This window comes from Myotis yumanensis, unplaced genomic scaffold (genome assembly GCF_028538775.1).
Source record: "Myotis yumanensis isolate MYYU_CA2020_CCGP unplaced genomic scaffold, mMyoYum1.0.hap1 SCAF_3, whole genome shotgun sequence".
Lineage (NCBI taxonomy): Eukaryota > Metazoa > Chordata > Mammalia > Chiroptera > Vespertilionidae > Myotis > Myotis yumanensis.
The window spans coordinates 109515220-109543127 of record NW_027223754.1 but is presented as its reverse complement, the minus strand read 5'-3'; the positions used below and the strand labels follow the sequence as shown (position 1 = coordinate 109543127).

At 39.1% G+C, this 27908-nt stretch overlaps 1 protein-coding gene across 4 annotated transcripts in view; it reads left to right on the top strand.

Moving 5' to 3' along the window:
* The window catches only part of IFT88 (intraflagellar transport 88), a 157693-nt gene that overhangs the window by 19064 nt on the left and 110721 nt on the right, over positions 1-27908 (top strand). For 2 of the 4 annotated variants that reach the window (XM_070409336.1, XM_070409335.1), the window contains exons 4-12: positions 3709-3765; positions 5634-5687; positions 6818-6881; positions 7566-7635; positions 11666-11756; positions 12698-12802; positions 14088-14190; positions 14899-15013; positions 20214-20445. In XM_070409336.1, coding sequence (XP_070265437.1) covers positions 3709-3765; positions 5634-5687; positions 6818-6881; positions 7566-7635; positions 11666-11756; positions 12698-12802; positions 14088-14190; positions 14899-15013; positions 20214-20445 — 891 coding nt within the window. The remainder of the gene's footprint in view (positions 1-3708; positions 3766-5633; positions 5688-6817; positions 6882-7565; positions 7636-11665; positions 11757-12697; positions 12803-14087; positions 14191-14898; positions 15014-20213; positions 20446-27908) is intronic. The other 2 variants (XM_070409333.1, XM_070409334.1) reach the window with 2 other exon arrangements.

Here is a 27908-nt window from a genome sequence, read left to right as displayed (position 1 = left end):
TTTGAGAGCTTGTTTGGAGGTTCTAGCAGGGGAGCGCAGCTACTCGTATACCCTTGACCGAAGACCGGTCCTCTGGGGGGGGGGGGGGGGTCGTCCTCTTCGACCGAGCGCGCAGCTTCGGGAGGGACGCACATGGATCGGTGAGGGAGGAGGGGGACACCCGCCTAGCCAGCCAGATCAGCTGAATCAACCCTGGAGATCAATGGGGTGACAGATGTCACAGCCAGATCGCCCTCACATCCTCAACTCTCTTTTGTAGTTGAAAACAAACAGGTTGATAAGTGAAATATAGAAAGTTCTGTAAGAACGAGTATAAATTGTTATGGGACCATAAAGAAAGGTTATTTGTCACTGGGACAGTCAGAAGAGGCTGCTTAGGATAAATCTACAGTTGAATATTAAAGGGTATGTACAGTTAAGACTGACCTTAAGATATGGGAGGAAAGGTATGACACATGAGGGTGTAGGTGAATAAAGGAAGAGACAGGGTAGGCTCTACTTTATCTGAAGAGATCTGACCAATGCTTAAAAAAAAAAAACCCAGAAAACAGATTTAGTCATTTGTAAGTAGTTGAAAAAAACACACAACTTTCTTTCCTTCAGTTTGTTCTCATAGAAAAAAGTCCTGAGACTCTATCCTTTTCAGCTTTTTCTAAGACCTGTTATGTAAATTAGGTCAAGTTTTTAGTGTGTGTGTGTGTTTTTGTTTGTTTGTTTGTTTGTTTGTTTTTTAGTGTCTTATATTTTTACTGATTTGGGGGAAAGGGTTTTGTTAATGAGAAAGATATGGTCAAATTTTACATTATGATTATGGATTTTTTTAGTTTTTTGCTTTATGTATTTGGAGTAAAAATATTTAGAAATGTTATATTTTCATGGTAAATTGAGCCTTTTATTGCTATGAAATGTCTTTCTATCTCTAGTAATTCTGTTTGTCTACTTTGTCAGTTATTAGTATATTGATATAGCTGTATCACCTTCCTTTTGTCTAGTGTTTTCATGATATGTCTTTCCTAGTCTTTAACTTCCAACCTTTCCATATGCATTTATTTATTAGCAGCATGTGATTGTGTTTTGCTTTTAAAATACAGTCTGATAACCATATTTTTTTTGGTGAAGTATTTAGTCCATTTGCATGTAATGAAATTACTGGCTTGGCTTCAATTTGTTGTGTTACTATTTGCTTTTCAATTTTTTTGCCTTTTTTCTGTTTCATTTTCTTTCTTGTCTTCTTTGGTTTGTTTTTTATTTCCATTTTCCCCCATTGTTATCTTGGGAGTTTACATCTATAAAAATTCTTTTAGTGTTTTCCTAAAGATTATAATACTCATCTTTAACTTATTAAAGTCTGGTATAAATTAGTATTTTACTGTTTCCTGGACAATGCTAGAATTTTATATTATTTTCAATTATTTTTCAGTTCTAGAATTTCTATTCTTTTTTTATACTTTCTCATTCTCTGCTGAAATTATCAATCTTGTGTTTTAACTCAGTGGACATATTAAGCATATTTATGTTAAAATTTGTGTCTGATATTTTCATTATATGTATCACCTTCTGGGTTTCTTTTCATTCTTTTGTTTTTCTTGGCTTTTGGTTAGGTAGTCTTGCCTCATTTATGTCTAGTTATTTTTGATTGAATGCCAGACAGTGTAAATGAAAAATTTGAGAGTTAATTTAAGGCTGTATGTCTGTGCTGTCCAGTATGATAAACACTGGCCACATGTGGCGAGTTACATTTAAATTATTTAAAATTAAATACAATTTAAAAATTCAGATCCTTGTTACACCAGCCACTTTTCAAATGCTCAGCAGCCACATGTGGCTAGTAGCTATCTCATCAGACAGGGCAGGCATGGAATGTTTCTATCAGTGCAGAAAAGTTCTACTGGATAACACAGCCAAAAGTGATCTCATCTTTCAGTAGAGAGAATTTACTCTTGCTTATGGCCTTAGAGATACTAGAAATCCTGGATCACCCTTATCCATTTGAGTTTGAGATGATCCTAAATTGGACTTTAGTCCTTACAAGGGCTGGTATACTTCTAACTTACTTTTCAGTCTTAGCCTTTTGAGATCACAATCTAAAGCTGGGAGAATTACAAGGACAGCCACCTTGGCAGGCCCCCAACTCCAATGTTTATCTCCTCAGGCCTGTGAGTCTACAAAAAGCTATGCACAGCTTCTCAGCCATGTCTTTGGAATAAGCAGATGCCTATAGGACAGCGGTTCTCAACCTGTGGGTTGCGACCCCTTTGGGGGTCGAAGGACCCTTTCACAGGAGTCGCCTAAGACCATCCTGCATATCAGATATTTACATTACGATTCATAACAGTAGCAACATTACAGTTATGAAGTAGCAACAAAAATAATTTTATGGTTGGGTCACAACATGAGGAACTGTATTTAAAGGGCCAGAAGGTTGAGAACCACTGCTATAGGAGAAAAGCAGAACCTAATGCTGGCTCACCTCTCCAGCCTTCCCCTTTCCTCAACTGGAGACTTGCAGTTCTTCACTGCCTTAATGGTTCTCTAATGTATTTAAACTGATATTTTACAAAAATATTTTTGTACTCAGCTTTTTAATTCTTAGTGGCAATGTTATTTAAAACAGTAGCTCATCATAGCAAGAAGTAGAACTTATCTATTGATGATTTTTAAAAAATATATATTTTATTGATTTTTTACAGAGAGGAAGGGAGAGGGATAGAGAGTTAGAAACATCGATGAGAGAGAAACATCAATCAGCTGCCTCCTGCAGGCCCACTACTGGGGATGTGCCCGCAACCAAGGTACGTGCCCTTGACCGGAATCGAACCTGGGACCCTTCAGTCGGCAGGCCGACGCTCTATCCACTGAGCCAAACCGGTTAGGGCTCTATTGATGTTTTAATCAAATATTGCAAACAGCCCTAGCTGGTTTGGCTCAATGGATAGAGCATCAGCCTGCAGACCAAAGGGTCCCGGGTTCAGTTCCCGTCAAGGGCACGTACTTTGGTTGCAGGCTCCTCTCCCACCCAGTACCTGGTCAGGGTTCATGCAGGAGGCCACCAATCAATGTGTTTCTCTCACATCAATGTTTCTTTCTCTGTCTTTCCCTCTCTCTTCCACTCTCCCTAAAAATCAATGGAAAAAATATCCTCAGGCGAAGATTAACAAAAAAACAACAAATACTTTAATCAATATGCCTAACAACTGACATGTTTAGGTCAGTTTCACCTACATGGTCCTGTTTGATTCCGACTATAGTATTGTGATCAACATACATACCTTGCATCCTTATTTCAAAGATGAGAAATTTTAGATTCAAAGAGATTAAATAAACTCAGCCAGTAGAGGGAAGAGCTGAGATTCGAACCCAGATTCTCTGACTCCAAATCCTGTCTATAGTTAGACCTAATGGCTGGCAGTAATAAGAATTCATGATGAATGATGGAAGCAACCATGAAAACTGATCATTCCTATTGGCACTTCAGGTCATTCTCAAGTTCCCTTTCTCCTGTAAAATGAATTCCAGAATAAGTCTCCTACTCAATATCTAAAATTCCTAAGCTCCTTAATATGTAGGATAATTTAAAAGGTAATTATTCTAAATATTATATTAACATTTCTCTATTGATAAATCTATATTTTGCACTTCTTTTCCACTTTTCTATTATGTAGCTTAATCTGAATTCTATTAACTATGTTTCTTTCCCCTCTCCCCAAGATAACTGCTAAAATACCAAGCACAGCAGTTACTAGACCTGTAGCTACTGGATATGGGGTAGGTTTTCTTAAGCTGAAAATATTAAGATGCTTTTTCGTGTACATAAATTCATTTTAGGCAGTTCTAAGCAATTTTGGCTATTTTTCAGTCCATGAACCAGATATAGTTTCTATTTTGAATAGTTACATTATAAAAATCTCATTTAACAGCTTTAAATATTCTAGTCCTTTTGATTGTAAATATATCAGAAAACATTTTATTACCTTTCCTATTTGTAAACCTTGTGTTTGTTGATCCACTTCCTTTCATTTTTTTATATAATATGACCAAGTCTCATGTGTATTCCATTTATACATTTTATTTGAAGTTATATAATAAATATAATGTTTGTAATTTTTAAAAACTTACTAATTAATGCATTAAAAAGTAAAATTTAAGAAAATTTTCAAAGGCATATATTTGGGCCTTGCTCTTATTTGAGATTTTTGGAGGAAGGATGCTATATAAAAAAATCCATAAAGGAAAATCTTTTATATATTGCCCAAATTTGGTTGTTTTAGCTTACATGAAATAATAGAGGAATGAGAGAATGAGGTAGGATATCATTTCCCAGTCCTTATGATAATATTTCTTAGAGGTCAGAAAAATGATTTCAGAACCGAGGTCCAGGGCAGTTGCCTTCATACTGTACCTTTATATGAATGAAAAAAGTAGCCTTATCTATAAAACCCTAATATGCAAATAGACCAAACAGCAGAACAACCAAACAACCGAACAACCGGTCGCTATGACATGCGCTGACCACCAGAGGGTACACACAGAATATGGCGGGCATCAGCAGCAGGTGGCCGAGCGCAGAACATGGTGGGCATCGGCTGCAGTGGGATGGTGGAGCAGGTGAGCAGGGGTGCCAGACCAAGGTGGGATGCCGGTCGCTGTCATTGGTGCGAGCCTCTGGTGGTTAATGAAAATTCTTTGCTCCTGCACAACACGGTCCCGCCCGGCGCTCACACCTGCTGCTGGCACTGGCCCCACTCGCCCCTTAGGGCTTCTCCACTCCCCCTGCTCCTGAGGGGCGATTGGGACTGGCAGCCGCCTCTCACACCTGCTGCCGGCAACAGCCCCGCTCTCACCCACAGCTGGCGCCGGAGCCGTTGCTCGCACCCGTTGCTGGCTCCCAGCGCCAGTCCTGATCGCTTGGCGCCATCAGCGGGTGCGAGCAGCAGCTGCTGGCCCCAATCGCCCCTGAGGGCTTCTCCACCTCCCCCTGCTCCTGAGGGGTGATTGGGGCAGCAGCCACCACTCGCACCCGCTGCTGGCACCAGCCCCAATCACCGTCAGACAATGGACCAGAGGCTGCAACGGGAGGAGCCAGGTGGGGGCATGGAGGATGGGCCGAGACCTGCCTCTGTGCCCACAGCAGCCTCGTGGCCCACAGTTCCCTTTCAAGGTGCACGAATTCGTGAACTGGGCCCCTAGTATATAATATAACTGTGTGTCTTATGAAGCATGGTTTTATTAATCAGCTTATACATGTATTACCCATAAACTTGGTTTTTGGTGATGTTTTAGAACAGGAGACAGCAAACATATTCTGTGAATGGCCAGGCAATTTAGGCTTTCCAGGTCAGACAGTTTGTTGCAAGTACCGAGTCTGCATTCCTAGTGCAGGAACATCCACAGATAGGTGTGGCTGTGTTACAATGAAACTTTATTTACAAAGGCTGAGGGTTGTTGTTTGCTGATGCCTGCTTTAGAGTTTTACTGTTTGACCCTATGTCCTCAGATGATACATGGAAAAAATTATATTTAAGTTCATTTGCCAATAGAATGAAGGAAAAGTTATGAAAAACTTGTATAATTTCATTTATAAAATTAAGTGTAGATTTTTTAAAATTGTTTTAACTTAGTTTTCTGTTTACTAGTCCAAGACATCCCTGACATCATCAATGGGAAGACCAGTGACAGGGGCTATCCAGGTATCTCCGTCGTGTGGTTGTTCATTTGGGGCCTCTCTTGTGACTTAGAATATTACCAACGTTTTCTTTTCTTTATTATATTATTTAAAATGTTAAAGGAGATATTACTGATATAATTACCCTGATTCTTTAAAGTGTGGGCTACAGATTGGACTGTTTGAAATCTTTGGAGGCAGAGTCTCTGGACTTACTGAGGTCTCAGATGAAATTCTACTGGGGAGTAGACATGAACTGACGGTTAGATTGTGTGGTGTACCCTGGGACCCATTTTTCCTGTGCTGTCATTTGCAACCATATCTTTGGTTTCTCTCATGGGCATAGAGGATACCAACCCAAAGTAGGGGAATAGCCAGCTAATAGGCTATATAAGGTGCTTTATAAAAATCAATGAGGTGTTTTTTTTTTCTTTCAAATGGAGTAAGCCCTAGGAATTATAAATTTATAGAGGAGCCCTAGCCGGTTTGGCTCAGTGGATAGAGCATCAGCCCGAGGACTGAAAGGTACCAGGTTCGAGTCTAGTCAAGGGCACATACCTTGATTCTGGTTGCAGGCTTGGTCCCTGCCTAGCGCGTGAGGGAGGCAACCAATCGATGTGAACATTGATGTTTCTCTCTCTCTGTCTCTCCCCCTCCCTTCCACTCTCCCTAAAAATCAATAGAAAAATATCCTTGGATGAGGATTAACGCCCCCTTCCCTCCCCCCCCGAAAAGAAAAAGATAAGAAAAAGAAAAACATTTATAGGGGGAAATGAAAGTAGAGACAGAGTTGACATAGAGGAGCAGAAGTACAGAATTAAAAATTGCAGTTAGCCCTTGTGGCATGGCTCAGTGGTTAGAGCATCAGCCTGTGAACCGATGGGTCTCAAGTTCGATTTCAGTCAAGGGCATATCCCTGGGTTGCAGGTTCCCCATCCCAGGGATGCAGGGCGAGTGCAGGAGGCAACCAATTGATGTAGGTCCCTCACATCGATATTTTTCTCTCTCTCCTCTCTCCCCCTTCCTTCTCCCTTCTGCTCTCTCTAAAATCAGTGGAAAAAATATCCTCCAGTGAGGATTCACAAAAATAAAAATTGCAGTTATGTGTCATTTGCAGAACTGTAAGTACTTTAAAATTATTCCTATTCTTTTAAGGATGGAGTTACTAGACCTATGACAGCAGTGAGAGCAGCTGGTTTTACCAAAGCAGCTTTGAGAGGTTTGTGTCTATTAACTTTTTTTCAGATCTTTTAATATTTTTTACTGTTTTTGTATGTGTAAATATTGTTACCATTTTAAATCTAACATACCATTGATTATAAGGTGTGTCATTATTTTAAGTACCATAAGAAAGGAAAGAGGTGATGAAAATACTCTGCATCACAATTGGGGTGGTAGTTGCACTGGCATGTAATTTGTCAAATTGTACATTAAAATTTTGTTTTATTTTTTATAAATTAGAGCTCATTTTTAAAAATTAAAAGTAAAAATGGTATTTAAATATATGATATGTGATTTTAAAATAAAATTATTAGGATAAAAATTAATGTTTATTATATAAATAAGGACAATTAAAAAGCCAATGCCAAGTTATTATTCACATGATTGATAATTTAGAGTTCATAATGGGAATAGATTATTGTGGGAGATGAGTAAATACTGAGAGAACATCTCATTTTTGTTTTTTTATGTTAACACACAAGTTTACATAGTTTGATGTATGTTAAAAATCTCACCAATTTCTTTATATACAAATGTTTATGTAGATATAACGAATGTCCTGCCTATTTAATAAATAGGTAATCTGAGTCTTTTAATAAATAAATAACATGTGCAAGATTTCATATTTTCTTCAATTATGCTGGGTCGCAGATTAAATATGAACTCTTGAATTGTGTCTCAGGTTCTGCATTTGACCCCCTTGGTCAGTCAAGGGGCCCTGCTCCTCCTTTAGAAACCAAGAACGAAGATAGGTACGTAAGTCCTTATGTTGTTGTTTTATTGTTGCACCTTTAAAATTTTTCCAAGTAAGTATTTTAAAAGTTTGTGTCACCAAAATAGTAATTACAATATCATCCCTAGTTCTTGGAATTAGGAAAAGAATCAAACTTAATAAAAATAGCCATGTGTATCCTGTATAGTTTTATTATATTACTAGAGGCCTGGTGCACAGATTTGTGCACCGGTGAGATCCCTTGGCGTAGCCTGCAGGGATCGGGCTGAAACCAGCAGTCCAACACTGCCTGCCGCTCCTGCTTGCTGCTCCTACTCATCCCGGCCCCGCTGCACCTGCTGCCGCCGCTGCTCAGTAGGCTCGCTGCCACTCTGCTGTGGTCTCTGGGCTGCAGCGGCCACTGTGAGCCCTGTGTCTGGCGCCCGAGTGTCAGCGGAGTGGCACTCCAGATGTGGGAGTGCAATGACCATCAGGGAGCAGCTCCTGTATTGAGCGTCTGTCCCTGGTGGTCAGTGTGTGTCATAGCGACCGGTCATTCTGTCATTCCACCTTAATGGTCGCTTAGGCTTTTATATATATACTAGAGGCCTGTTGCACGAAAAGATTCGTGCAATAGACCTTCCCTTCCCCTGGCTGCCTGCACCAGTTTTCCTTCAGCACCTGGGACCCAGGCCTTCGCTCTGGCCAGAGCCGCCTTCAAAGCCTTCACTGCTCCAGCCGGACCCCCTTTGATCACTGCTCCGGCTGGACCCACTTTGTTCGCTGCTCTGGCCGGAGCCGCCTTCAAAGCCTTCACTGCTCCAGCGGACCCGCTTTGATCGCTGCTCCGGCCGGACCCGCTTTGATTGCGGCTCCTGGTGGAGCCACCTTCAATGCCTTCGCTGCTCCAGCCGGACCCGCTTTGATCACTGCTCCGGCCGGACCCCCTTTGATCGCTGCTCCGGCAGATCTGCCTTCAGTCTTCGCTCTGCTGCTTCCCGCTATATATGCAAATTAACCGCCATCTTTGTTCTCGATTAACCGCCATCTTTGTTGGCAGTTAATTTGCATATCTCGCTGATTAGCCAATGGGAAGCGTAGCAGAGGTACGGTTAATTACCATGTTTGTCTATTATTAGATCAGACTAGGGGCCCGGTGCATGGGATTTGTGCACTGGTGGGGGCATGGCCTACGGGGATTGGCCCACTGTGAGAGTGCCGCTCATCCCGGTCAGCCAAGCGGCTGTGGACCTGCCCTCTGAGTGGCTGCTCCTGCTGTGGGAGGGCCACTCATCCCAGTCAGCCAAGTGGTGCTCCCACTGTGGGAGCACACTGACCACTAGGGGGCAGCTCCTGCATTGAGCGTCTGCCCCCTGGTGGTCAGTGCTTGTCAGAGTAACTGGCCGACCAGTTGTTCTGGTTGTTCCACCGTTCGGTCACTGGGCTTTTATTATATAGGACTAGAAGCCCAGCGTGCGAAATCGAGCGGCCCCGCCCACCCATGCCAATCTTTGGTTGTTACGGCATTAGGGCCACAGGCCTTTAATAATATAGATATAGATTTGACTTGAAGATATATCTAATTTTTATGGAGCCCAATATTGATTCTCTTGAAGGTTAAATGGGGTTGTAAATGTAAGAAGATATGCTTATTTTAAAATAATATTTCAAAGAAAAGAATTAAGAAAACTTACAAGAAGTTAGTTTGTCATATCAGTATTGAGAAATTTCATTTTTATTGAATTAACTTACTTTTGTGCTAATAGCTAGAAAGTAGCCAAAAACTATGGTATAAATTCAGCTGTATATACGTACTGGTATCTAGATACATTGATATCTACATTTTACAAATAGTTTTACAATCAAACACTTACTGAGTACTCAGTGTGTGCCAGGCATTTTGCAGTGCAACACATAAATGAAGACTGAGCTATTATTATCATTTATAGAGAATATAAACCACAGAGATCTTGACTTGGTAGCACTAATAAATGGCAGGACTGAGATTGAATCCAGACTATTTTCAGAGCTCATACTATTAACCACTATACTGTTTTATTTCTACATAGTAGATGTTATTAAACTGTAATTCTTAAATCCAATATTTGAGCTATTGTTTAAATTACATCATTTCCATTTTCAACTAACAAGGAACCTCTACAGAAAACCAGTTTAGCCCTAAGACAGTTTTGCTCAGTGGTTAGAGGACTGAAGGGTCTCAGGTTTGATTCTGGTCAAGGGCACATACCTGGGTTGCAGGCTCGATCTCTGGCCCTAAGTCAGGGCCCATGCAGGAGGCAACCAATCCATGTGTCTTTCTCACATCAGTGTTGCTCTATCTCTGTCTCTCCCCCTTCCTAAAAATCAATGGAAAAAATACCCTTGGGTAAGGATTAACAAATAAATAAATAAATAAACAAACAAATAAGTAAATGAAAACCAGTTTATTTTGTATCCTAGTTAATGATAGCATGTCTGCTAATAAAACTTTAAAAAAATATATATCATTCTGGAATCCTTTTAGCTGCTAACAACAGAAGACATCAGAAACACATATATACTAAGAACATTTATTATGTTATTAACAGGAAATCTGGTGGAAGGGCAGTTCTAGAGATGGTTAATTTAACTTCTCAGTCCTGGTTCAGCTTTCCTCTGATTCTCTTGGCTTTTCTCAAGAGCCTGCCCATCCGTATGATGCCAAGAGTGCCATTAGAGAGTTCAAAACTTTCAGAATGAGAATATTGATAAAGCCTAGCTGGAGTCAGAAAGTTCCAGTCTCAGGCCCCTTTTAAAAAGCAAAGAAAATCTTTCCAAGGCCCTGTACCCCAAGAAGATTGTTTTCACTTTTCATTGGCAGAAAAGCATCACTTGCCCATGTCTGATCCAAAAATTTGGCAACAGAATGAGATTTGACAAATGTAGATCCTGCGTGCAAGGAAGGGTGGGTTTCCAGCACTGTCTGCATATAGCACTGTGTGCATACAGAGTAAAGTTTTTTTGGCATTTGATAGGGATATAGAGTATCTTCATAGAGTTCTTTTACAGATTTTTGCTTTAAAATTTTACATTGATATTTCAGGTTTAATAACAAACTGTTGGCAACCAGAAAATAGATTTCTATACTTCATTATAACCTTTACCAAATCACCGTCTGTTATGCTCATTGCTCAGTTAGAATTTTGCAGATCTTTGTAAACTCATAAAATTTGTATCCCACCTGATGAAATTTATAGGCAGGTTCCACTGAAGAACATGATTCTATAGATATTCTATGCTGTTAAATTTATTTCTGTATTCCTTTTTTAAAATCCCACAAATACAATGTATTCCAATATACTCATAGTAAAATTTTATCTAGGCACTGTTGTGTATTCGGAGTGTTGTGGTATTTTGCTGGAAGAAAGTAAGAACAAAAAGAAATTAATGTCATTTTTTGAAAGGTAACTGATTTGAGGTACTGTGTTTGCTACTAATCGAGTCAGGGTTTTTAAACTTCTCACCTTGTTAGAAAGCTTCTCTTCAGTACCTATCTGGTAGTTAATAATAATTATTACATTATCTCTTCTATGGGGAGCTTCAGTTTTCCTAACCACTAGGTAAAGTTTCCATTTGCCAAACATCTGAAAAAAGGATCTGCTTTCTCTTGGGGATAATAATACAATAGCGTGGCTCCTAGATTTACCTTACTGGGTTTAAATCCTGGCACTCTAACTTTCTAGCTGTGTGATCTCGAGCATAGCATTTAACTTTCTAAACCTCAGTTTCCCTATCGGTAAAAAGAATAATGATAATACTTGTATGTGATTATGATTATTAAATGCCATGATTAGGGTAAAGCATGTAGCTCAATGTGAAATTACACTATGCTAAGTAAATGTTAGCTATTTTTATAGTTATTCTGAATAGTTATATAATGTAATTCTTAAAAACAGCAGTACATTTGCTCCTTAATGTACTTTTCTCTTATCTATGACCTATTCTTCACATTTAAAAGCACGTTAAAAGTAAATTACATTTTAGTATATATCATTAGAGGTTGAATGATTACCTGCTTTCTTCTTTAATAGTCCAGAAGAAAAGATTAGACAGTTAGAGAAGAAAGTAAATGAGTTGGTCGAAGAAAGTTGTATTGCCAACAGTTGTGGAGACTTAAAACTGGTAAGTTTATAAACTAACAGGATTCAGGATTATGAAGTGTATATATGTATATATCTGGTTTTATATGTGCACACTTACAAAGTGTGTATATATGTGCACACATACAAGCATATGTATAGATAAATATTTTTGTTTTGCTGTTGACTGGCCTTAGAGTTTTCACTGAAGCAATTATTTGTTTTTTGGGAATCCTACTCTGCTTCTTTTAAAATTATCAAATATTTTCTTTTAATTTGCTTTTGTTCACATTACTTTGATTGTTATACTATATAAATATAATTTCTGTGATTTTAGTTATCGGGTTAATGACTACTATTAGGAAAAATTGTTCAATATGAAAAGCTACTTTTGTTGCTCATAGTACTGGTGCCTTTTTAATCTAGTTCTAAAATGCAAAAATCTCCTGTTGAATTAATCTGTTTGTAGTTAGTCTCAGTGGAATAGAAGGTTCCTGACATTCTAAGTAGAGAGCCAAACTTAGCATCTGCCATAACATTGAGTAGCAGTTATCCTGTGACTTGTCTAGATTTGGGGCATCCCAGAAACCAAACAAATCCATCTAAATTCCTGTCTCACGAGATAGAATTAGAATATCCAAAGATTCAGGAGTTGGGAGGAAAAAAGGAAATCAAAGACATAGTCAAACCTAAAAGTGGTGGAAGGCATGGTGATGAAGAGACTGGACTTGGGGCAAAGCTACTGTATGTTTTGTCCCTCAGACTCCCTCTTCTTTTCCAGAATAAACACAAATTTTTATGATAGTGAGCTCCAGTTTAAACAAATGGTCTGGGTTCTTTTGTTGTCAAGGGGAGTTTGTGGTAAGCGTTCCCCAGGCCGTGGGCATCCAGGAATGGATATGGCATCCAGCCCAGCTACATGCAGGTGTTTCCCAAATGCACACATTCTCGGAATGAATGCTCACAGTGTATACTTGATTTCAGGCCTTAGAAAAGGCAAAAGACGCAGGAAGAAAAGAGAGAGTGTTGGTGAGACAACGTGAGCAGGTGACAACTCCAGAAAACATCAATCTGGATTTAACTTACTCAGTAAGTATGAAATACCTGTTGAGTAAAATTATTTTGGCTAGGATTTGTAGATTCCAGAAGTCTTTTATCTTCTATATTTCTTGTTTCCTTTTATTTTTAAAATTTTATTGAATCTTAGATGCTTAGAATTAGATTAATGATCATCTTTTTTTGAACAAGAGTTCATGAGACACGCTTGTCTTTGGTCTGTGAAGATCTTCTTTTGAACTTTATTTATTGATTGATTTGAAAAAGAGAGAAAAAAATATTGATTTGTTGTTCCATTCAAAATATTGATTTATTTTTGTATCTATTGGTTGATTCTTGTATGTGCCCTGACTGGGGATCCAACCTGCAATTTTGGTGTATTGGGACCACACTCTAATCAACTGAGCTACCTGGCCAGGGAAAAGATCATTTTTTTATTTAGTTTTTTGATTAGTTGTTTTTAATAACTTAATAAGTGCTCACCAGCCAGTGACTGTTTCTTGAAGACTGCTGATATTTATGCTCTGTTCAGTGTGGTTACTTTAATGAGATTCTGATGTGACTTTTTGGCCTATGAATTTTAAGAACTTCAAATGAGGCAAATAAGACAATGTTCTGTGAAGGTAGTAAAAAACAAAACAAAACTAATTTCTAGTAAAATTTCTTTAATTCTGAAAAGACAGTGCCTTGATAGGGCTGTTTAAAAGGGTATATTTTTAGTGGGAAAAGTCGTCATATGTCAAACACATGGAAAAAAAGTACATTTGAAACTGAATAAGAATTTTTAGATGTTTACTATTTATAGCTAATATTTTTTAATTCCATGATCAATTTATAATGATCATTTTTTTCCTATCTTCTAGGGAGATAATTTACAGTAACTTAATAACAAATTATAATTTTGCATGTAGAGAATTACTATTCAAATAAAGGTTTAAGATATTCCTAAATGAAGTTTAATTTATTTTTATGAAGAGAATTTGGTTCACTATTTTGCTTATTCCTTTTATCACTAGCAACATTAAGAAGACACAGTTATTCTTTGTAGGTCTTCCTGAGATTAATGGATGGCAAATACTATCTAAAATAGAAAGAATACATAAAAAATTAATATGAAATTCAGAGATCAGCCTTACCTATGTGAATGTTCTGGTTCATTTGGAATGCGAGATTTTCTGTCTCCTTCATTTCCTAATCGGTTGGATGTCTTGAGATGAGCAGCTAACTTTGTTATATGACTTTAATCTCTAAAAAGATTATGGGCAAAAGGGGCCTAAATGGTCATTATGTATCTTTTTGCAATATTTTCCTTCCTTAGGTTCTGTTCAACTTGGCCAGTCAGTATTCAGCTAATGAAATGTATGCTGAAGCACTAAACACATATCAAGTTATAGTGAAAAATAAGATGTTTATCAATGCAGGTAGGTGTTTATAGTCAGTTTGTCTAGTAAGTATAGTTCTTTTGTAGTGTTCATTTATGTTTCCTCCCTGTACGGTTTCTTACAATGAAGTGACTTATGCTCTAAAACAAATTTGTATTTATATAGAGGTATCCTGCTTAAAAATACTATTTATATTAAAATCCACACAAATGCAAATGAGGAAATACAGTTGGTATGAGGTATATTACCTAATAATAAACAAAAAATGTGTTCTGTCATTACAAGTAGAATGAGGTATGGCAACCCCATCAAGTGTGCTTCCCCTTGTATAATTCATCCCCAAGAGTTTGTAGTTTATATCTAGCATGTACATTGTGTAAACTTTGGTAGCAGTATTAGTTTATTAATATCATTTTCTTGAATATGATATTAAAATGTGTGTAGCATATTGGGTCTAATTTTAAAATCCCATATTTTTCTTAGAAGAACACAACTCCAATTTTCTAATGTGAGCCAGTTGTTTTCTAGTTGTATTTTTTAGAAATCCAACTGTCTTAAGTTCCATTTCCTTACATAATTAGTGTGTGGATACATGAAAATAGTATGACTATTTTTCAAGGGAGAATTTTAGATAATGCCTGAACCTTTATAACTTGATAAGATCTTCAAAGAATATGAATTAATGTTATCTAAAATATCATAAAAAATGAAAAACATAGATATTATATATTCCTTTTTTTTAATTAGGAAGATTGAAAGTGAATATGGGAAATATTTATTTAAAGCAAAGAAATTATTCCAAAGCCATTAAATTCTACCGAATGGCATTAGATCAAATTCCAAGTGTCCATAAAGAAATGAGGTGAGTTTACATAATGATAACTTTGTAAAATTGTGTTATTTTCAGAAACAAGATAACTCTTCTGACCTGTTGTCAGTAGGTTGAACGTTTTGAGGTGTTTGTACAGGAGAGGTATTAGATTCATGTGATGTCTGTTCTTGCACACATTTGTATAAGGACAAGTAAAAGGCATAATATGTGATCAATTGAAATTAAACTAAACTACTTGGCCTATATAGGGGGTAATCACCAAATGCAGCTAACTGCCAACACAAAATCAAAACTTAGTCCTTTAGGACATACCAGACTAGAGCGCAAGGCTAGAAATTCAGACCCCCCTGACATTCATGCTATAGATTGAGAGTGAAATCATGGGAGGAAGGGATTGCTTCTGAATCTGAGAAGACAGGCTTAGAGAGGGAAAATTGGGATACTTTCTAATCCTACAATATTTCAAGAACAGACATAGTAAATTACCTTATGGTCTGGTAATAAATGTAGGAACATAGGTTTCCAGGATATTTACTGGTCATAATTTCTCCTAGTCCCAGTACACTCCCTCTGTGAAACTTAATTATTTGTAAATGCCACCTTCCGTGATAATTTGTTTTTAATTGTGCACAATATCTTATCGTCATCAGTAAATATCTGGCTTATAAAACAGTGCCCTTGAAGTACTTTTAACCCAGGTGATGCCAAGAATTTGACCTTTTTAGAAGATGTATTTAGATAAAATATTAGACAGAATATATTAAATACTTACTAATCAGGAATCAAGAGGTGCTGTAGTGCCCTAGCTAGTGTGCTCTGTGGTTAGAGCATCGGCCCAAGCACCAAAGGATCACCAGTTCCATTCCCAGTCAAGGGCATATACCTGGGTTGCAGGTTTCATCTCCAGCTTCAATCAAGCCTGTGCAGGAGGCAATTAATCAGTGTGTCTCCCTCACATCAATGTTTCTCTCTTTTTCTCCCTCTCTCATTTTCTCCCTCCTTTTCTACTCTCTTCAAATTAACAACAACAAAAAAGAGGTGACATAGTAATTAAGTTGAGGGAATAATTATTGAGAACAAGAATAGTCAGTAAAAGCATTATGAAGGAGGTGTACTTGAGATAGGTGACTTAAGTGAAGAGGAAAAAAGGGAAAACATTCCAGACAAAAGGAACAACATAAGAAGAGTCAGGCAAATCAGTGTTCATGATCTGGTCAGAAAATTATGAATGAATGATTGTAGTTGAAACAGAGGGATTATGTTGAAAAGTAGTTAGAAATAAGATGAGATCATGGCCTTTAAAATGTCTATAATCAAAAGACAGGCAATAATATTGTTGAAGAGATGTGGAGAAATCGGAAACCATACATTGGTGATCTAAAATGGTATAGCTACTTTGGAATATAATTAGGCAATATCTTAAAAAGTTAAACATGGGTTTACTGTATGACCAGTGGTACTGTATGTACCACTCTTAGGTACATACCCAAGAAAGTGAAAAAATGTCACATATGATCCTATGTGAATGTTCATACATAATCATTCATAATTACCAAAAGAGGAACAATCAGTGTCCATCAAGTAGGCTATGGATGAATGAAACGTGGTGTATTCGTACTATGGAATACTATTTGACAATATAAAAGGAATGAAGTGTTGACACATGCTACAGTATCAGGAACCTTTAAAATATTCTGCTGATAATGAAAAAAACTTCAACAAACAAAAGCCCTTGACAAGACAGTTTCACAGGGGAGTTTTATCAAACATTCAAAGAAGAAATAAAACCTATCTTCCTCAGACTACTCCAAAAAATTCAAGAGGAGGGAGCACTTCCAAGCTCTTTCTACGAAGCCAGCATTACCCTAATCCCAAAACCAGATAAAGACAGTACAAAGAAAGAGAATTAGAGTCCAATATCCCTCATGAACATAGACACCAAAATCCTCAACAAAATTCTAGCAAGTTGAATCCAGCATTACATTAGAAAGATCGTACACCATGACCAAGTGGGATTGATTCCAGAGATGCAAGGATGGTACAATATCCACAAATCAATAAATGTGATACATCACATAAACAAACAGAGATAAAAACCATATAATCATATCCATTGATGCAGAAGAAGCATTTGACAAAATCTAACAACCTTTCTTGATAAAAACTCTCAGCAAGGTGGGAATAGAAGGGTCATACCTCAACATAATAAAAGCCATATATGACAAACCCACAGCCAACATCATACTCAATTGGCAAAAACTAAAACCATTTCCCGTAAGAACAGGAACAAGACAGGGATGCCCACTCTCACCACTCCTGTTTGACATAGTACTGGAAGTACTAGCCATTGCGATTAGACAAGAAGAAGAAATAAAAGGAATCCAAATTGGAAAAGAAGAAGTAAAACTGTCCTTATTCGCAGATGACATGATATTGTACATGGAAAACCCCAAAGACTCTATCAAAAAACTACTAGACTTAATAAATGAATTTGAGCCGTAACTGGTTTGGCTCAGTGGATAGAGCATCGGCCTGTAGACTGAAAGGTCCTAGGTTCGATTCCGGTCAAGGCATGTACTTTGGTTGCGGGCACATCCCCAGTGGGAGGTGTGCAGGAGGCGGCTGATCGATGTTTCTCTCTCATCGATGTTTCTAACTATCTCTCTCCCTTCCTCTCTGTAAAAAAATCAATAAAATGTATTTTAAAATAAATAAATAAATAAATAAATTTGGCAATGTAGCAGGATACAAAATTAACACCCAGAAGTCTATGGCTTTTCTATACACCAATAATGAACTCAAAGAAAGAGAAATTTAAAAAGCAATCCCATTTACCATTGCAACAAGAAAATTAAGATACCTAGGAATAAACTTAATCAAGGAGACAAAGGACCTATACTCAGAAAATTTCAGGACACTAAAAAAAGAGATAGAGGAAGACATGAACAAATGGAAGAATATACCATGTTCATGGATTGGTAGAATCAACATCATTAAAATGTCTCTACTACCCAAAGCAATCTATAAATTCAATGCAATCCCCATTAAAATACCAACGGCATATTTCACAGACCTAGAACAAATGCTCCAAAAATTCATCTGGAATAATAAAAGACCCCGAATAGCTGCAGCAATCTTGAGAAAGAAGAACAATGTTGGAGGGATCACAATACCAGATATCAAGCTATACTACAAAGCCACTGTTCTCAAAACTACCTGGTACTGGCATAAGAACAGACATATAGACCAGTGGAACAGAAGAGAGAACCAGAAATCAACACAAGCCAGTATGCTCAATTAATATTTGACAAAGGAGACAAGAGCATACAGTGGAGACAAGACAGTCTCTTCAATAAATGGTGTTGGGAAAATTGGACAGATACTTGCAAAAAAAATGAAACTACACCACCAACTTACACCATACACAAAAATAATCTCAAAATGGATAAAGGACTTAAATGTAAGATGGGAAACCATAAAAATCTTAGAAGAAGCCATAGGCAGCAAAATAGCAGACATTTGTCGTAGCAATATACTGATACAGCTCCTAGGGCAGTGGAAACTAAAGAGAAAAAAAACAAATGGGACTACATCAAAATAAAAAGCTTCTGCACAGCAAAAGAAACTATCAACAAAACAACAAGAAAGCCCACTGCATTAAAGAACATATTTGCCAATGTTATCTTCTATAAGGGTTTAATCTCCAACATTTACAGGGAACTCATACAATTTAACAAAAGGAAGATAAACAGTCCAATCAAAAAATGGGCAAAGGACCTAAATAGACACTTTTCAAAAGAGGACATTCAGAAAGCCAAGAGACATATGAAAACATGCTCAAAGTCACTAATCATCCAGGAAATGCAAATCAAAACAACAATGAGGTACCATCTCACACCTGACTATCATCAACAAATCAGCAATCGACAAGTGCTGGAGAGGATGCGGAGAAAAAGGAACCCTCCTTCATTGCTGGTGGGAATGCAGACTGGTGTAGCCACTGTGGAAAAGAGTATGGCATTTCCTCAAAAAATTAAAAATGGAACTGCCATTTGACCCAGGAATACCACTTCTAGGAATATATGCCAAGAAACAGAAACACCAATCAGAAAGGATATATGCACCCCTATGTTCATAGCAGCACAATTTACAATAGCTAAGATTTGGAAACAGCCTAAATGCCCATCAGCGGATGAATGGATTAGAAAACTGTGCTACATCTACACTATGTACTATGCTGCTGTAAAAAAGAAGGAATTCTTCCATTTGCAACAGCATGGATGGAACTGGAGAGCATTATGCTAAGTGAAATAAGCCAGTCAGTGAAAGATAATACCACATGACCTCACTTATTTGTGGAATATAAAGAACATTATAAACTGTTGAACAAAAATAGATAGAGGCAAAGAAGCATCGAACAGACTGTCAAACTACAGCAGGAAGGCAGGGGAGGGTTGGGGGGATAAGAGATCAACCAAAGGACTTGTATGCATGCATATAAGCACAACCAACAGATGCAAGACACTTATTTGCGGGGGGGGGGGGGGGGGGGGGGGTGAGGGCAATTTTCAGGGAGTAGGAGGGGCCAGGGAGGAAGTCAATGGGGGGAAAAAAGGAGACATAGGCACTACTATTTGTAATACCTTAAACAATAAAATAAAATGTAAAAAAAAAGATTCTGCTGATTGAGAGACATCAACACAAAAATGTCACATTTGTATGAGTCCATTTATATGCAGCATCTAGAAAAGGCAAATCCAGAGACAAAGGAAGGAGGATAGGGCCCTGGCTGGGTAGCTCAGTTGGTTGACACATACAAGAATTAAACAATGAATGCATAAATAAGTGAAACAATAAACTTATGTTTCTCTCTCTCTCTCTCTCTCTCTCTCTCTCTCTCTCTCCCCTCTCATAAAAGAAAGGAGGTTAGTATTGTCCAGGGCTGGAGGTGATAATGGGAGTAACAGCTGGTGGCCACAGGTTTTCTTTCTAGGGTAATGGAAATTACTTAAGAGCATGGTTGTAGTTCCACAACTGTATGAATATAGTAGTTGTCATTGAAGCAAATACTGAAAACAAATAAATTTTATGATATGAGCCCAGTAGAGCTTTAGGAAAACAAAGCAAAAAACTCAAGTAGAATAGAATTGAAGGGAACTATCTGTGGAGTGTCTGACTACTGTACTGAGGAGTTCAGATTTAAAGCTGATCCTTGTTTATTTCTCTTTAGGATTAAAATTATGCAGAACATTGGAGTTACATTTATTAAAACTGGCCAGTACTCTGATGCCATTAATTCGTTTGAGCACATAATGAGCATGGCACCAAATCTGAAGGCTGGCTTCAACCTCATTCTCAGTTACTTTGCTGTTGGAGATCGAGAGAAAATGAAGAAGGCTTTCCAAAAACTGATTGCTGTTCCATTAGAAATTGATGAAGATGATAAATACATTTCACCAAGTGTGAGTATGAGGAAGACTGGTAGCCAGCTCTTAGTATCCATGCTTTTCTTTTTCCAGAAATGAAAAAGTTAGAGTGGATGACTTCTTAGGTTTCTCCCAGCCCTGTATTAATGTATTTTTAAAAAAATATATTTTATTGATTTTTTACAGAGAGAAAGGGAGAGGGAGAGGGATAGAGAGTTAGAAACATCGATGAGAGAGAAACATCGATTCAGCTGCCTCCTGCACATCTACTGGGGATGTGCCCGCAACCCAGGTACATGCCCTTGACTGGAATCGAACCTGGGACCCTTCAGTCTGCAGGCTGACGCTCTATCCACTGAGCCAAACTGGTTTCGGCAATGTATTTTAATTAAGTAAGTTTAATTAATGCATTTTCATTTATTATTTAAATTAGTTTGAGAACGGAACTCCATTGAAATAGGGGTAGAAAGTATGGTTAAATCAGACTGTGTAGTTTCAGTCAGAAAAAAACAACAATATCAGGAAAAACAAGATTATGTGCCAGGAACCTGTAATACTCTCAAGAGTGAAAATAAATTTTTTTTTTTTAAAAAGAGCAATAGCCCTGGCCAGTGTTGGTCAGCAGTTAGAGTATTGGCCCACACACCTACCAGTCGTAGGTTCAATTCCCAGTCAAGAGCATGTACCTGGGTTGCAGATTCGATCCCCAGCCCTGGTCGGGGCATTGTGGGAGGCAGCCAATCAATGTGTCTCTCTCACATCAGTGTTTCTCTCTCTCTCCCTCCCCCCCTTCCTTCCACACTCTCTAAAAATCATGGAAAAAATATCCTTGAGTGAGGATTAACCAAAAAGAAAGAAAGAAAGAAAGAAAGAGAGAGAGAGAGAGAGAGAGAAAGAAAGAAAGAAAAGGGGAGGGGAGGGGAGGGGAGGGAAGAAGGAGGGAGGGAGTAATATAAAGCCTTTTAATTGTTTAGTTGAGCAGAGGGAACTTAAACCATATGTACTAAATACATCAAGAATAAAAATAAGTAATTCCTCATCCTCACTCATAGAATTCAGCATAATACAAAAGTCATATTTTCAAAGACCTGAGCAGATACTATATAAAGTGAAAAAAAAAACCAAGTGAAAAATACTGATATACACTCATACTTAAACATAACCTGGAAGGAAGAATACCAAAATAGACACTGTATTTTCTGGAATAAGATTCTTTTTCTTTTTTTGTTATTAATATTCATATTCTTTTTATTTTTTTAAAATCTTTATAGTTGTCCCTCTTTTTTTCTCCTTTTGCCCCCCTCTACCCAATTCCCACCCCACCTCAGGCCTTCACCACTCTATTGTCTGTGTCCATAGTTAGTGCATATCCTATATAATAAAAGGCTAATATGCAAATTGACCGAACAGTGAAACGACCAGTCGCTATGATGTGCACTGACCACCATGGGGCAGACACTCAACACAGGAGCTGCCCTCTGGTGGTCAGTGCGCTCCAAAGAGGGAGCGCCACTCAGCCAGAAGCCCTGAGCCAGGCTCATGGCTGGCGAGCGCAATGGCGGTGCTGGGAGCCTCTCCCACCTCCATGGCAGCACTAAGGATGTCCAGCAGACGGCTTAGGCCCACAAGCAGGCCTAAGCTGTCAGTCGGACATCCCCTGAGGGCTCTCAGACTGCGAGAGGGCGCAGGCCAGGCTGAGGGACCGCCACTCCAAGTTCATGAATTTCGTGCACTGGGCCTCTAGTATGCATATAAGATCCTTTGTTAATTTCTTCCGCCCTTCCCTCTGATATTCGTCAGTCTATTCCATGTTTCCATGCCTCTGATTCTATTTCATATCACCAGTTTATTTTATTCTATAGATTTCTTATTCATTTATTTTTAGATTCAGTTGTTGATAGATATGTATTTATTGCCATTTTATAGTTCATATTGTTTATCTTTTTCTTCTTCTATTGCTTCTTCCTCTTCTTAAAGAATACCCTTCAACATTTCATGTAATACTGGTTTGGTGGTGATGAACTCCTTTAGCTTTTTCTTGTCTGTGAAGCTCTCTATCTGACCTTCAATTTTAAATGATAGTTTTGCTGGGTAAAGTAATCTTGGTTGTAGGTCCTTGCTATTCATCACTTTGAATATTTCTTGCCACCCCCTTCTGGCCTGCAAAGTTTCTGTTGAGAAATTTGCTAACAGTCGTATGGGTACTCCCTTGTAGGTAATTAACTGCTTTTCTCTTGCTGCTTTTAAGATTCCCCCCTTGTCTTTAACCCTTGGCATTTTATTTTTTAAATGTATTTCTTTATTGATTTCAGAGAGGAAGGGAGAAGGAGAGAGATAGAATCATCAATGATGAGAGAGAATCATTGATCGGCTGCCTCCTGCATGCCCCCCACTGGGGATCAAGCCCGAAACCCAGGCATGTGCCCTTGGCCGGAATTGAACCTGGGGCCCTTTAATCCCCAGGCTGACGCTCTACCCACTGAACCAAGCCGACCAGGGCTAAGCCTTGGCATTTTAATTATGATGTGTCTTGGTTGGGCCTCTTTGGATTCCTCTGGATTGGGGCTTTCTGTGCTTCCTGGACTTGTAAGTCTATTTCTTTCACCAGGTAGGAGAAGTTTTCTGTCATTATTTCTTCAAATACGTTTTCAATATCTTGTTCTCTCTCTTCTCCTTCTGGCATCCCTATAATGAGAATGTTGTTCTTATTGAAGTTGTCCCAGAGGCTACTTGCACTATCTTCATTTTATTCTTTTTTCTTTTTGCTCTTCTGATTGGGTGTTTTTTGCTTCCTCATATTCCAGATTGTTGATTTGATTCTCAGAATCCTCTACTCTACTGTTGAATCCCTGTAAATTATTCTTTATTTCAGTTAGTGTATGCTTAATTTCAGACTGGTCCTTTTTCATGTCTTTGAAATTCTCACTAAGATCCTTGACAGTCTCACTAAGTCCCTTGAAGCTCTCGTGAAGATCCTTCAGTAACCTTATAACTGTGGTTTTAAATTCTGTATCCAATAGTTTACTTGCTTCTATTTCTTTCATTTGTGACATATTTCTTTGTCTCTCCATTTTGGCTGCTTCCCTGTGTCTGTTTCTATGTACTAGGTGTACCGGTTAATAATGCAGATTTTGTAATCAAAGAAAACATGGTAATTTCAAGAGAAACATCGAAAGTGCTTTATTCAAAGTAATTTCCATAGCTAGCTACACATGACCCTCATCTTTCAGGTAATTTGTGGATACTGTCCCAATAGAACCTTTTGTGTTTTGAGGCAAACCATTCAGAGACCCAATTTTCCACTTCTTCATGTGTTTTGAAGTGCTGCTCAGAAAGTGCATGTGCCATCGATTGGAACAAGTGGTAATCTGAAGTAGCAAGGTCTGGTGAATATAGTGGGTGGGTTAATACTTCCCAGGCAAGATCTTTTAATGTGTCTTTAACTGGTTTTGAAGTGTGTGATGGTGTGTCATCATGAAGCAAAATTACTTTGCCGTGTCTTCTGGCACATTCTGGTCATTTCACGATCACAGTGTGGTTCAGATTGATCATTTGTTGTCGGTAGCAATCAGTATTAACGGTTTCATCTGGTTTTAGAAGCTCATAATACACCATACCTTCCTGATTCCACCAAATGCAGAGCATTGTCTTCTTTCTGAAGCGATTTGGCCTTGCAGTCAGTGTTGATGGTTGACCTGGATCAACCCATGATTTTGTGCATTTGGGATTCTCAAAGTACGTCCACTTTTCATCGCCAGTCACAATTCAATGCAAAAAAGACTTTCTTTCGTGCCACTGAAGAAACATTTTACTGATGATTTTTCGGTTTTCCATTTGTCTTTCGTTGATGTAGCACCCATTTTCCTTTCTTTAAAATCTTTCCCATTGCTTGTAAACGATCAGAAATTGTTTGCTGAGCAACATTTAACCTTTCTGCAAGTTGTTTTTGAGTTTGACATGCATCTTCATCCAATAATGCTTGTAATTGTTGGTCTTCAAACTTTTTTGGTTGACCTGGACGTTCTTTGTCTTTTACATCGAAATCATCACTCTTAAAGCGTTTAAAACAGTGTCCACAAGCATCTGAGATAGAGCATGTTCACCACAAGCTTCCTGAAGTATACAGTAACTTTTTCTTTAAAATAAAGTAATGAATTAAAACTTCCCGCAAATGCTCTTTTTTTGGCATAAAATTAGACATTTTTAAACGTAAAAATACCTATGATGTTAACACCTTCAGCAAATTTGACATATGAAGTTTTGAAGCTTGCTGTCAATACAACACAATAGCATAATACCAAATTGCATATATATCAACATATGTGTAACTCCATTTATTGAAAAAAAATCTGCATTATTGACTGGTACACCTAGTATTAAGTAGAGCTGCTATGTCTCCTGGAGTTGGTAAAGTGGCCTTGTATATAGTAGGTGTCCTGTAGGGTCCAGTGGCTCAGCCTCCTAAATCACCTGAGCTGGGCACTCTAGGTGCACCCTTGTATGGACTGTGAGCACAGTCTTGTTGTAGTTGAGCCTTGATTGCTGTTGGTGTCACTGAGAGGAATTGACCTCCAGGCCAGTTGGCTGTGAGGACAAGCTGAGACATTGTGGAATAACTGCTGTGCAGGAAACACCCTATGGACCAGGACTTGCTTCAGTGGGGTTTGGGTGCTCACTGAGTTTGCCCCTTGAGTGTGTCACTGTGGATGTGTAGAGTTGTAATCTGGTATAGTCTGAAGCTTTCCACTGGGTGCACTAGCTCTGGAGTCTCCAAGGAGGTGCAAAGTCAGCCACTGCCTGGGGCCACCTGTCAGGAGCTACAGAGAGATCTGCAGATGGTTACTACTTGTATTGAGTTTGGAAGTGCCCAGATGAGGCCCAGCTGTGAAGCAAGGCAGGCTGGTGCTAATGCCAGTCTTGGGCCTTTTATGGGTAGGTTTGGGGCACACTGACACCGGCTGCTGCTTGTTTGAGAGATTTTAGCAAAGTCTGAAGCCTGAGCCAGGACAGGCCATTCGTATGGAAAAGTTGCTGCAAACAGCTTGGGTAAGGCTGCAAATTGGATGGGGCAGGGTCTCAGGGAATAATCAGGACGGAGCAAACAATGTACACCAGGCTAATGAAGACTTAGGTATGGCTGTCAGTCAGCCCTCCAGCAAGGGAGGTCCTAGAATAGGAATAATGACCTCTGTGAGCACCCCTGTCTGGAAATATGCCACCCCCGAGTTCCTGCCCTGATGCTAGACAATCCAGTTCCTCCCCATATGTGTCTAGGTCCCCCATCACCTCCTGGTGCTGGAGCTCAGAGGATTCAGGAGTAAGTTCCTGTGCCAACCCTTTAAAAGGACACCTGGTCTCCGGCAGCATCAGTGTCGCTCAGCTACAATCCCTGCTGGTTTTTACAGTCTGAAGTTATGGGGACTTCTCTTCCCTGCTCTGGAACCCTGGGTTGGGGGTCTGGTATGGGGCTGGGACCCCTTGCTTCTCACAGGCAGCCTCTGAAGGGACAATCTCCCTCCTGATTAAAAAAATGGCATACATGGGTGCTGGACCAGACTGTTCCATTTCCTCAACCCCCTACCTGTCTCAATGTGCTTTCTTCTTTACTTCTCTAACTCTAGGACTTCCATTCAGCCAGCTTTCAGGTGGTTGTGAATGATGGTTGCTCTGTATTTTAGTTGTAATTTTGATGTGGTTGTAGGAGGTGGTGAGTACCGGTGTTTACCTATGCTATCATCTTGGTTCACTTCCAAGATTATTTTTCTTAATGCTTTTAAAATATTTTTCAGATTTTTACACATAAATTTTTGGTGTACCACTATTATTTTACATTAAGTCAAACCATGTGAATTTGCCTATATTTATAAATCAAAATAGTATAATAATGTCAATTTCAGAAGTTGAACTTAATTGATTTTCTTAATAGATTTTAAGGGCATTTGCAGCTTTGTTGTTGGCCCCACCACTCAGTACTTACTCTCTTGTGCCTCAATTCCTTTACATATAAATTATATCCTATCTGATAATAGACAAAGATTCAAATTGACTGTACCTTCGCTATGCCCACCATTGGCTAATCAGAGCGATATGCAAATTAGCCACCAACAAAGATGGTGGCTAATTTGCATATACTGGCTGGGAGCAAAGACTGAAGACACCATAGAAGGAAACCAAGCAACGGAGCCGAGGTAGCGGAGACGGGCGGGAGAGAAGCGGCAGAGACGGGCGAGGTAGGAGTGGCAGAGAAGGGCGGGGTAGGTCCCCCAGAGCTGGAGCGGACACAGACAGGGACAGGGGGTCCGGCCCGCAGCCTCTGTGGCCACGTGCAGGCCCAGAGAGGAGATGGCGGGCCCGCCTCCCGTGGAAGTGGTGCAGGTCCCTTCCGGCTCCCATGGGCACCAGTGGCTTGCTTCTGCGGGAAGCTGAATGGGAAGCAGTGCGGCTCCTGGCTGCAGTTCCTGCTGACTCCTGTGGAAGCGGCGGGCGGCATACTACACGCAATATTGCACTATGGGCTACTAGTGTAATTATAATAACCTACCTTATACTGTTGTGAGGATTAAATGAGGTTATGCATGTGAAATGCTTAAAACAATACCTGGACTGTAGGAAGTTTGGGGTAAATGTTAACTATTATATATTACTTTCATATTGAGAAAAAATATTATATGTTGTGAAAAATCATCAGTTTTTTTAAGAGGGAGTAGAAATATGGCTTTTATTAAGTAATTGATGATCATTAAAGCATTTGTATTTGAGTTTGGCTAATGGGGAGCATAAGTAGACAGAAGGGAGAAATGAGTACCATCAGATATGTGTTCCTCTGGCTGCCTCCCTCTAATATTGGTTTAGGTTGGCTGTACTTCAGCTAAAGTTTGCATCATCCTTCCAGATGGCTTTCTATACAAGACTTTCACATTTCAGGTTCTAGCATCCACTTGCTCTACTTGGCCTTAATAATTGTGAGTCTATTTGAATTATCTATTTCATATTAGTGAATTGTAATAGTGTGTAATTATTAAACTGTTGGTCCATTTGATCTAAGCTGTCAAATTTCTATGCATTATTATCATACAATGTCCCAATCTGGCTTTGGTTATTTTCTTTGCTCTAAAGTCTACTTTGTTTGAAATTATGTAGCCACTATAACATTTTAAGATTGTTTTCATGATATATATGTTTCATACTTTTGCTTTCAGCCTGCCTATGTTGTTTTATTTGAAACTAGAGGCCCGGTGCATGAGATTCGTGCACTTGGGGGCGTGGGGGACCTCAGCCCAGCCTGTGCCCTCTCGCAGTCCAGGACCCCTCGGGGGATGTCTGCCTGCCGGTTTAGACCTGATCCTTAGGCCGCAGTCAGACATCCCTCTTGCAATCCGGGACCCCTCACTCCTTACCACCCGCCTGCAGCGGAGGCTGGAGAGGCTCCCGCCACTGCCACTGCGCTTGCCAGCCATGAGCCCGGCTTCTGGCTGAGCGGCGCTCCTCCTGTGGGAATG